The sequence below is a fragment of the Rosa chinensis genome, chromosome 2 (genome assembly GCF_002994745.2).
Source record: "Rosa chinensis cultivar Old Blush chromosome 2, RchiOBHm-V2, whole genome shotgun sequence".
Taxonomy (NCBI): Eukaryota; Viridiplantae; Streptophyta; class Magnoliopsida; order Rosales; family Rosaceae; genus Rosa; species Rosa chinensis.
Window position 1 is genome coordinate 71,790,300 of NC_037089.1, and position 11,788 is coordinate 71,802,087.

General features: G+C 39.2%; 2 protein-coding genes across 2 annotated transcripts; both read right to left on the bottom strand.

Moving 5' to 3' along the window:
* Window positions 1-651: 651 nt before the first annotated feature.
* On the bottom strand, window positions 652-1,833 carry LOC112184933 (F-box/kelch-repeat protein At3g23880). Its single transcript, XM_024323158.1, has one exon. It carries the CDS (start codon window positions 1,831-1,833, stop codon window positions 652-654), a length of 1,182 nt encoding a protein of 393 aa, XP_024178926.1.
* Window positions 1,834-4,208: 2,375 nt separating this feature from the next.
* Window positions 4,209-7,882, bottom strand: LOC112187808 (membrane-associated progesterone-binding protein 4). The gene is made up of 8 exons (XM_024326754.2): window positions 7,728-7,882; window positions 7,406-7,482; window positions 7,233-7,304; window positions 6,711-6,748; window positions 6,214-6,257; window positions 5,764-5,810; window positions 4,983-5,157; window positions 4,209-4,729 (listed from the first exon to the last, which is right to left on the bottom strand). The coding sequence occupies exons 1-8, from the start codon at window positions 7,824-7,826 to the stop codon at window positions 4,562-4,564; spliced, it is 720 nt and encodes a 239-aa protein (XP_024182522.1). The 5' UTR covers window positions 7,827-7,882; the 3' UTR covers window positions 4,209-4,561.
* Between the last annotated feature and the right edge of the window lie 3,906 nt (window positions 7,883-11,788).

Below are 11,788 nucleotides of genomic sequence, written 5' to 3' on the forward strand. Positions count from 1 at the left end.
CCATCTTGTCACAGACCAAATAAATGCAATGATAATAGGCTACTGGACTACTGGAGTCTGTCTTGTGAAATAGCTATAAACCCTTACGACATATAAAAGAAAATTCCAAAGACTAGTTGAGTGTTGAGTGGCAGTTCAAAAAGAAATGATCAAAGTGATTTTGACCATATGAGTTCTTGGGAATTAATATTTTGTCTTATTAATACATCAAAATATTAATGAGGTTTCCATGCTGCATTCAGTAAATTATGTAGTTGAACGAAACAATGAGGATGAGATGGAACATTCAAGTTTTCAGTAGCATTACTTGTGTGATTAAAAGCATGAAAAATGAGCCCAGCATAAAGAGGCAGAGAAGGCGTATAAAAGTTTTACCAATGCACCACTCATGACATTAGCTAATAGCCACTTTACAGCATAAGTTAGATTTAATCCACAAAGGACTAATCATTTTCACTTTTCAACTCAGATGTAATGATTCAAAAACAAGAGGTTAAGCCAGACTTGAATCATCAATGTGGCGCGACTACCTCTAACTCTACCAATCATTGGATCAGAGATATTGAGTGAGCAGGGGAGAACGTAAATCTTACATATCATTTCAGCATCTCAAACAAAAGGAGTGGAGTGAAGGGAATCGCAATGTTCGTCTCACATGCTTGTGCCAATAGAGCTGCCAATGAATGGTGAAACTAAAGTTTCTACATAAGTAGCTGTATCATAAAAGGCTTCATGATTGTGGTGCAACAAAATCCTAAATGTCTTTTCCTTGGGATTATATATTGCCAAGGGACCAACACTACCCAGACGCATCAAAACTTCACCATTCTCAGAAATGCATCTCATGAATGAATAACGTTCACCTAGAATCCCTGAAGGGATGTTTATGACTTCAGCCCAGGATTCCTTGACTCCATATTCCTTCATCACCCATATCTTCATTTCGCACCCCGCTCTGCAATCCATGGTTTGAAAGTATAGGGTTAAACAGTTACCGAGAGTTTCAACGTCCGCGACCAGAGTACATCTGTCTATCGGATTCGGAGGATAGGGGAATGCAATCTCATGAAATTTCTCCTCCGCTAAATCAAATGACACTATTCTTGAAGGACAGAACATGGGTTGCTCAAACGGTTCATATAGTAGCCAATGTAGAGCTTCGTTAACTATACGCCCAATAGATAACACCCTAAAATACTTGGTCAGGCTTTGAAGCTTCCTCCACGAACCCGTTTTGAGTGTAAAGACGATAACAGATTCATAACTAGAATTCCAACAACCCAGTACTACCTTGTAATCATCAGTAGTGGAATCATAACCGAATCCGAAGAACCGTAGGTCTCTATGAATAATAGGAGGTTGTGGTAATACCTGGGAGTCTCTAGTACAAGGGTTCCATAACATAATAGTTGAAGTTTCGCAGTCTAGTAGCAGACATATGAGGCCATTGCAAGCACCAATTATCCGCATATAAAGAAATTCAAACATTGGTAGATTGATTTCCGGAAAATCAAGCTCTCTGTGGGGAATAGTACCATCATCACTTAAACAGTTGAATAATGCTTGGTACTCTATGGACCTGAATACGAAACTCTCCTTGACGAGAAGCTTGAAGCTGGCGTTGATTTCGGTGCGGATGAGGTGCTTCTTGATGAAATAAGACTGGGAGATCAGTGCCCGCCATGCCTTGCATACACAACGGAAACGAAGCAAAGATTTGACAGGTAGCCATGAGAGGATCTCGATAATGATGGCATCGAAAGACTCGGGGCATGGTCCGGTGCCGGAGAGAACCAGTTGGCGTTGCCGGCGAATGGAGAGCGCGTCGGACATTTTTTTTTTTTTTTAGTGTTGGTTTGCGGAGACAGGAGAAACCTAAAGCATTTGGGTCTAAAGTGGTGTTTTGTAGGTTTCAAGGGGCAATGCGTCGGTTCACTGCTCTCCTTGGATAGCCCGCAAACAGTCGAGTAGACTGGTCACTGGAGACGTGAAAAGGCGGAAAAGCAAACGGTAGAGATTCGAGAATTAATGGAGGAAAAATTAAAGTGCATAGTGGGAACCATTTGCTAGTATTAAATATATTTTTTATTGGTATTTTGTATTTTAATTTTTTTATAAATTATTATTATCCAAGCCGGTTTTAAATGGCGCACATTGTGGCTTAGCTCCGTTCGGTACTGGAGCTTATGGACCGATACCATGCACCGTACTAACTTATATTGGTATGCAAAAAATTATATCACTATCGCCCACAAAATTCAATGTACTGATTTTATTAGTCAGTTCGGTACGGTTGGGCCTGTAACCGATTTAATCAATTCTTCTTCTTCTTCTTCTGTTTTTTCCTTCTGAGAACTCTTCTACCCACATGGTTATGGGTCTCTCCAGTCTCCATACCACATAGAGTGATGGAAGAAGCAGCCTGAGATCTGCAACCTTTCTGCTGTTAGTGGCTCAAATTGGTTTGATCTCTTCCCATTTCTTGTCATCTGATTTCAAACTTTGATGATAGAATCATATGAATAATTGTATGATATTCCATCTAGTTGGGGTTGGCTTTCTCTCACCAGGAAAGGGGGAGACAAAATAAAGCAGATGAATGTGGGATTGAGTAGCACATACACCATTCCGAAGCAATGGAAAGAAGGCACCACAACTTAGTCAACTAGAAGAATTGACAAGGAAGCAAACTTTTGGGGTTGAGTAAAGATAAAGAAGAGGGGAGGGAGGAACAAGAGGAGAGAGAAGAAGAAGATAGAGTCTCAAAAGAAGAAGAGAGAAGAATAAAAAACTAAAAAAACATGAGTAATTACTAATTATACATGAGTTCGGTATGGTACGGTGTCCTGTGTATATATGAAAATTGAAACCATTACCGTACCGTGTATGTAGAGTCAGTACAATTGTACCATACTAAGAGTTCGGTTACTGACAGTGTCGGTTACCAACTTCTTTGGTTCGGCTCGGATTCAGTTGGTTGGTTTGTTTCGGCTGAAAATTCCAACCCTACATATTATTATGGAAATAGATCATTTTGGAGTGAATAATGCTTTGAATGCAAGAAAGTGACATTGGTCGATTGAATGTGCTTTGGTTGAAGAGGTGCAAAATCTTTTTCATTACTTCTCCTCATTCTTCAGTTATATCTACATATAGATATAGTAAATGTAATCGGCCAACACAGGTTATAACTAAAAAAATGTTCTATTTTGTGTATTTCAAATTTAGTTAAGGAGAGGTTACAATGAGTCAATGACCCTCCTATATATTTATTTCTAATGTCTATCTAAATTACTTATTAATGTAATTATATTTCTAAAAAAAAAAATCTATTAACCATAGATATTATTACAATATAGACCATAATCAAGCCAAATCAGTCAAATTTGATCAATAGCACGAGTGAATGAAAAATATATTATATTAAGGGGGTGGATATTTCGAACAACAGTCTTCAATCTGGGGGGGGCTGGGGGATGGGGCGGAGAGGTGACTACCATTAACACACTGAAATTAGATTGAAACTCCTTCAAATGAAACATGATGAAAGCCTTTCTACTTGGCTTTCTTCAAGGCTAGGTGTTCGGTGTTCCGCTGGTGGAGCTAATCAGGGACGTAGCCACGTGATGGGGCTGAATGGGCTACAACCCAACTCAAAATTCTTTCAATCTTTTACATAGTATAAGTGTACTCCTTAAGTAAGGCTCTGATTATAGTTTAATTGGTAAAGTGACAAGCACTTTAACTCCAAGTGCATACTTGGGTTCGAGTCTCGTAGGATTGTTTTCTTTGTTACTAATCCATATCTCTCCCTTTTTGGCATAATTATCTTCTTTTTAGTTCCTGTTCTCTTTAGTTTTTCTTCTAAAATTTAGTGTCAGTGTCAAATTCTATCTAATTATTATAGTTTTTCTTCTAAAATTTAGTGTCAGTGTCAAATTCTATTGAATTATTATCGACAAAGATAAAAAAAAATCTTGTAAGTAAGCCATCGACAAAGATAAAAAAAGTCTTGTAAGTAAGCCTTAAATTAACCCGCCCCAAATACGTCCTTGGAGCTAATGCAGCGTTCTTATAGTTCAAAGTTAATCTTCACTCTAGTATCTCGAGGAGGGTTCCAATGGACGTTGTAACGAACAATAGCCTTATTTGTAGGAGGAGGGTTGTTGGACAACCTTCTTTGGTTCTTAACTTCTTATGGAGAGAAATTATTCAAAAGGCCAAATGTACCATTTTCTCCAAATAAATGTGCATTCGAGCATTTACTGAATGATCTCACTCTATTTTAAGTAACTAAAATGTAAAATATAATTTACAATACAAAGCAGAATACAATGAAATACAAAATTCCATCCAAATCAGTTTGCGAAATATGTTAAATCCAACATTGCACAGCTAGAAGAGAACTGCACATCACTTCGTCCGCTTTAGTAGTCTCTTTCTTCACGTCGCTTCAGTTCATCCCTCCTTATTCAACCTTTTAAAAAACATCGACAATTGACATCTGCATAAAAAGGGTTCACTCAACTCTCTGAGATGGAAGTTCTGCAAAGGGACTCATTTAAACTCGGCAGGTCTTGGCAAGATATTCACATCCTTCGTAGACGTCCAACCCTGGTTGGCTCAGTTGATCCTCTTTAAAGCACGCACATCGCTTGCTCATTTTCCCAGTCAAAGCAATTTCTAGTGGCCTCTGAACTAATCGTGGGACACCCACATCACACCAAACCTAACCAAAATGATTGACATATAAGATAAAGCTCATTCAACCCCAGATATGTGACAGACTACAGTTCTGAAGTTGATTCAGCTAGTTTTATGCTAGGTTCATTGCATCACCTCTGTTTACTAGTGTTTCAGATATCAAGGTACAAGTAGCAGTACTACACACCATTGAGTTGGTATCCTAGTTTATAAGCCTCCACAACAGCACAAAGTTGATACACATGGCACAGAAATATTATAAGAACCGAAACACATACCTCTCCGCCCTCATCCTGACTCCACCTTGAATTGCAACCAGGTTGCTTAGCTTCTTCAATCTCCTGTTTCTTCAATAGCTGTGCCCCTCTGGCAGCCTTTGCTTCAACCCCCTTCAAATATTTAGTAGGATTTCCTTTGGGATCATAGTACCGACCTACTAGCTTACCAACAAATCTGACAATTAAGTCATGAATAATGATTACCATGCATTTCATTCATTCAAAAAGGTGAGTTATGAAAAAATGCACAATAGTATCTTCCTCATGTACATCACTACAATTAAAATGACAAGAAATAGAAACCAGGCCCAAATACTGGAGCAAAAAACAAGTGTATTGTGATTGTCATAAGACATATTGGTGCACCAGTTAGAGGCACACAAGTTTATTCCAAAGAAGAGGCCAGAGGCCATTCGAGCGGATATAAAGAAAATGACTTATCCGCAAGCCAATTCTTTGGTAATGGATCTTCACCCTTTACCAAAACAATTATACGCATTAGAATTGAAGACATAACAATGATTCCTATGCGTAGTAGATATCTATATTACATCAAACAGACATACAAGGTTTAAGACATTCATGGTAAAACTTCCCAATTATATACAATGGAAACTTAGTATTAAGTCTAAAATTTCGGTTCCCAACAGTTTCAGAAGTGGTAATAGATGGGCTGTAAGAATGGTGTTCCAGTAACCATGAATTAACTTCCAAAAATATTAAAGGCATTTTAATTCCAACTTCCAACAGCACTGAAATAGTAAAAAGATGTATAGCTCACGTGTAAGTTCTAAAGTAGAAATCCCTCCATTCAACAATACTCTTCACCTGCAGAACAAAATAACTGAATCATACTTGTGGTACAAATTAATGAAACTTCATGTCAAAGTCCCAAAATTCCAGCTAAACCAAAAAGTAGGGATTCGATTGAATATTTACTTACTTCTCCCTAATTTTATTTTTGTGTCTAAAAGTGTGTAATCTGATCATCAAATGATAAGCAAGACATAGGGTGAGCAGGGGGAACCATGGGCTCACAAAAGGTGAGCTACTGACAAACTGCAATTCTTTACTAAGAAGGCTAGAATCAGCAGCTACATCCATATAGATGATTTTGGTAGCCACAGTTCTAAAATTTAAATGGTTAAAATTTAAATGGTTATTTCCCCCTTTGAGGCCAGTGTGGCTTCACAACCACCAGGTAAGTGGGGGAGGAAAGAACATTAGTTACCTGTTGGCTGGATAAACCGCTTAACGAGTCTGTGAGCCCATCTCCTGCAATATAACAAATGAAAAAGCCAGATACCATATTAGTACTGTTGTAACATTGAAACCTTATAGTGTCAAAAGTTACATCACCATTCAGCTATAAATCCATAGAGAAAATTAATCATCCAATTACATTCTTGTAGAGAAATATAGAGGTAACTGATAAGGTTTCCAAATTGTTCCAAAATTCTAAATCTCAAGCTTAAACATCCAAGTGAATTTAACTAACATTCAAAGCTTCTCCTTATTCACCAGAAAAAGAATTCCCTTCAACAGACAAACCCAACTCTTTCGCTTGTCCGCTAAAAATTCAAAAGCAACTTCAGAACTAAAAATACACTAATCAGAAAAATAAGCCAAGAACAGATAAATGCAAAGGCAACTCCAAACATTTTCGAATTTAAGCTTGCATGTGATCAAAATTAATTTAAAGCCAAAAAAGAATAAGACCATTCTTACCTGTAAAGTTTCCAGAAACAAATGCTCGTGAAGCATCTCTTCATTGACGAACATGGGAAGGAAAAAACAAATATTAATACACAAGTCTAGACAGATACAAAGGAGAAAAGGATATAATTGATGATCAACTATATTTGAGGGCTCTACAGAAACCAAATACTGTTATATCAAATGAAAAATGGAAATTTTGAGGGAAAAAAAGTATCAGTACGAGTTTCTCACTAGAGGCAATTAGATATGAAACGAACTGCCTATCAATCTCATAATACTAGACTTTCTGTTTTCATTTTCTGTAGTTGTATGTTTCTTGTGTACTTCAGCTTGCCCCCTTGGGGATCTTTTCAGTTTACACAAAATTAACCAGTCCATAAGGCACTATTGAAACATTTTTACCCCATAAGATGAACTATTGCTGTACCGTACATTATGAATGAAGTTGATTAAAAAGAAGAAGAGTTCAGACTGTGGAATGTCTAACCATAGCACTTACAAAATTCAACACATGTATAAAAGGGAACACACCTTCCAGAAAAATGATTATAACCCCCACCCTCACCGTAATGAGACTTTCCTTTCGTCACATCGAAAACCGATCTGATAAAAAAAAACATGAATTAGTTTCTAGGAATCACCAAGTTTAAGTTCACAGACAATTAGTATACACACATCTGAACAGTGGAGAAGCAAAAGGATACCCGAGAATTCCTAAGAAGATTGGCAAACTTTGATCAGTCCCATTGTACAAAGCCAATTCTTCAACAGTGAACAATCTCTGCAAATATCAGCATCATCTAGATTATAATGTCAAACATTCCAACGCAAACCAAAGTTACTTAAGCAATCAAATATAAGCTATTTGTGTTAGTGCGCAAACCCGGAAAAACAAATACCCTATTGATTTGTTAAAATAAAAGACCAATTCCCAGGAGTAAACCCAAGCCAAACCGAATCTTGGTTTTGATTAGCTCCCAAAGCATGAAAAGAAGAGGCAAAAGAAGTGAGTTTTGAGCTTCTGACCTGTTTTGAGAGTGGCTTGTAGTAAAAGGCGAAGAGAGCGAGCAAGGTGACGAAAACGGCAATTCCTACAAAAGGAGACGTTAAAATCTTTGCCGCCATCGCCAACTGAAGACCGGAGAGACTTCAACAGCTTTAGTTTTCCTGAACTCAACTGCTTTTACCAATGGTCGTTTTTTTTTTTTTTTTTTTAGAATATTATTATTATATTTTTAATTATGGCATTTACGGATTTACCTTAGTTAAACCTTTTTTTTTGGGGCAAATCTTGGGGTCATACATTTTAGGTTATCCAAAAAAACTTTCTGTATGACTCAACGTTAGGAAGTCTTTAAAAGTTATTATTTATGTTTTTTTTTTTAACAAAACAAAAAAAATTACCGTTGTTGTCTAAGATTATAATATTTTTATAATCTTGATCAATACATGTATATAAAGTGCAGAAGAATAAAAATAAAATGGTTCTTGACCAAAAGCCTCAAAATGAGCTAAATTTATCTCACTTACCTCAGCAAGAGATTTTTATTCACACTTACCCTATTTGAAGTAAAATGACATTTTTGCCCTCAGCCTAATTGGAAAAAGACATTGATGCCATGCTCCTTTATCTCTCCTCTCTCTCCGGCACGAGCAACACACTCTCTCTCTCTCTCTCTCTCTCTCTCTCTCTCTCTCCCGCGCCGACGAGGACAACCATATAAACAAGCCTTCAAATCCCTCCCCTACTGGTCCTCCAACGACTTCGACCTCTACATCTCCTCCGATCCTGATTTCCCGCCGGCCCAGTTCGTCACCGTCCACGAAGAAGACGACGAAGACTTTGACGGCGAAGACGACATCTTTTCCAAGTACCAGTCCACAATCCACGCCGAGCAGAACCGCGACGACATCGTTTCGGAGCCCAATTCCATTTCCAACACCGACGACTTGTTGTCGGACCGCGAGAACCAAGTCAATTTCGTCATGGATCTGTTCCAGCAGTGCGTCGAGCAGTCTCAGGTAACAGCCTGTTCCGTTTTGGTCTCCGGCGACTCTGATTTTGGGGTTGTAGGGTGTTTGGCTCCAATTTTGTTGAAGCTGGTCAACAGTCTCTTTTCTGGCGCGGGCGTGCCAGCACCGTTCGGGTGCGGTCGTTGGGGGTGTCCCTTGACCTGACTTCTTTCAAGCAATTGTGGACGATGAGAGCACCAACCTCGTCGTGAGATTCTTTGTGCCTAGTGGCGAGGACTTTTGCTGAGCTTCTTGAAAATCACAATCGATACTCGATGTTGTAGATCGAGCAGAGCGAGAACCACTGGGAAGTGAGGAGAAATTGCTAAAGCATGACTTTAGCTTGGCTGGGTTGCTAGGGCGTTACCCTTGCTTGGCTGGTTCTGCAACCGTTGTGGTCGCGGCAGTACAGTCGGCTCCTGAGGAGACTAGGACCGAAGTACGTTGACAGAGGATTTGGTGGCACTGAAAGTCAGCTTCTGGGAAGACTAGGACTAGGAGTGTGATCACCGGTAAGAGAAAGAAAAGGAGAGGCGTTGCTCTTAGAGAGGTTGCTCTAGAGAGAACTTAGATCATCTTAGAGATGTTGTTGTTGTTGTGAATGTGTCTCAGTGTTGGTGTTTAGTCGTGGTACTACAATCGGCTCCCGAGGAGACTAGGACCGAAGTACATTGACAGAGGGTTTGGTGGCACTGAAAGTCGGCTTCTGAGAAGACTATGACTAGGAGTGTGATCACCGGTAAGAGAAAGAGAAGGAGAGGAGTTGCACTTAGAGAGGTTGCTCTAGAGAGAACTTAGATCATCTTAGAGATGTTTTGATGTTGTTGTGAATGTGTCTTGGTGTTGGTGTTTGGTCGTGGTACTACAATCGGCTCTCGAGGAGACTAGGACCGAAGTACGTTGACAGAGGGTTTGGTGGCACTGAAAGTCGGCTTCTGAGAAGACTAGAACTAGGAGTGTGATCACCGGTAAGAGAAAGAGAAGGAGAGGAGTTGCTCTTAGAGAGGTTTGTTTGGATCCAAAATGAGCATTTTGGCCTGACAAGGCACGTCATGGAGAAATTGAGCCAATGTCAGTGGCTCAAGCTATATATTGTCGACAAGTTCGAAAAATATATTTAGAGGCTAAATAAAGCCTACTATGGAAGCATGAAAAGTCAACTTTAGCACATTTTCCTACTTCGGCTAGGAGAAACTGAGCTAAACAAGGAAGTAGGGGCGGCAGACTAACCAAATGAAATCTAAATGAGCTGAAACTTTTTAGATTAATACTAGACATCCCAAGGATCATTTCTTATGAAGAGTGCCAGAGTTAGTTTTAAGTGGAAAGCCTTCAAACAATCAGCCCAATTTTCTACAGAAGCAAAACTGGAAAACTCGATCTGTAAGAGGTCCAGCAGCATTTCCGGCCCAACCACATGAAAATAAATTCTGAAATTTTACCACAGTAATCTACACTCATAGTGGAACATTTTTCATGAAGAAATCGAAGGCTCATTCTGAAGTCTTGTTAGAGAAATAATTGAAGGAATAAAGGGGCAGAAACTGACCTAAAACCAGCTCAATATTCACATGTTCATGTTTCCTACCCACATGAAGAAAACTAGATGCTTTTCTTTTTTTCCTTTGATATATTTTTCTTCTACAATCTCTTTAATAGATCATCATCACTTCCATGTTTCTGCACCATCATGCTTTGCTTTCATTTCATCATTTCTCTATCTTTTCCATATTTTACAAATCACTTTCATACTCCACTTTCATTATTTTTCTTCCACTCATCATTTCACTCTTCTTTTTCTTCCCTATATAAACACATTCTCCTCTCATTCTCAAAGACACATTCACAACATCAAAATATCTCTAAGATGATCTAAGTTCTCTCTAGAGTAACCTCTCTACGAGCAACTCCTCTCCTTCTCTTTCTCTTAGCGGTGATCACACTCCTAATCCTAGTCTTCTCATAAGCCGACTTTCAGTGCCACCAAACCCTCTGTCAAAGTGCTTCGATCCTAGTCTCTTCGAGAGCCGATTGTAGTACCACGACCAAACACCAACACCAAGACACATTCACAACAACAACATCTCTAAGATGATCTAAGTTCTCTCTAGAGAAAACCTCTCTAAGAGCAACTCCTCTCATTTTCTTTTTCTTACCGGTGATCACACTCCTAGTCCTAGTCTTCTCAGAAGCCGACTTTCAGTTCCACCAAACCCTCTGTCAACGTACTTCGGTCCTAGTCTCCTCGGGAGCAGACGGTAGTGCCGCGACCACAACGGTTACAGAACCAGCCAAGCAAGGGTAACGCCCTAGCAACCCGGCCAAGCTAAAGTCACGCTTTAGCAAGTTCTCCTCACTTCTCGGTGGTTCTCGCTCTGCTCGATCTATAACATCGAGTATCGATTTGGTGACGCAAGAAGAAGATAAGCAAAAGTTCTCATCACGAGGCACAAAGACCCCAGCGACGAGGTTGGTGCTCTCCTCATCTACAATCGCTCAACAGAAGTCAGGTCAAGGGACATCCCTGACGACCGCACCCTAACAGTGCTGGCACGCCCGCGCAGAAAAGAGACTGTTGACCAGCTGCAACAAAACTGGAGCCAAACAAGGTTGCTCTAGAAAGAACTTAGATCATCTTAGAGATGTTGTTGTTGTGAATGTGTGTGTTAGAATGAGAGGAGAAAGTGTTTATGTAGGGAAGAAAAAGAAGAGTGAAATGATGAGTGGAAGAAAAATAATGAAAGTGGAGTATGAAAGTGATTTGTAAAATATGGAAAAGATAGAGAAATGATGAAATGAAAGCAAAGAATGAAGGTGCAGAAACATGGAAGTGATGATGATCTATTAAAGAGATTGTAGAAGAAAAATATATCCAAGGAAAAAAGAAAAGCATCTAGCTTTCTTCATGTGGGTAGGAAACATGAACATGTGAATATTGAGCTGGTTTTAGGTCAGTTTCTGCCCCTTTATTCCTTCAATTATTTCTCTAACAAGACTTCAGAATGAGCCTTCGATTTCTTCATAAAAAATGTTCCACTATGAGTGTAGATCATCCTGACAAATTTTCAGAGCTT

Excerpts from the sequence above, each read along its gene's own strand:
- LOC112184933 (XM_024323158.1), bottom strand. The coding sequence starts at position 1,833 with ATGTCCGACGCGCTCTCCATTCGCCGGCAACGCCAACTGGTTCTCTCC.
- LOC112187808 (XM_024326754.2), bottom strand. The coding sequence starts at position 7,826 with ATGGCGGCAAAGATTTTAACGTCTCCTTTTGTAGGAATTGCCGTTTTC. Across the intron at positions 6,749-7,232 it reads TATAATCATTTTTCTGGAAG|AGATGCTTCACGAGCATTTG; the intron begins GTGTGTTCCCTT and ends TCGTCAATGAAG. Across the intron at positions 5,811-6,213 it reads GCGGTTTATCCAGCCAACAG|GTGAAGAGTATTGTTGAATG; the intron begins GTAACTAATGTT and ends TTTGTTCTGCAG.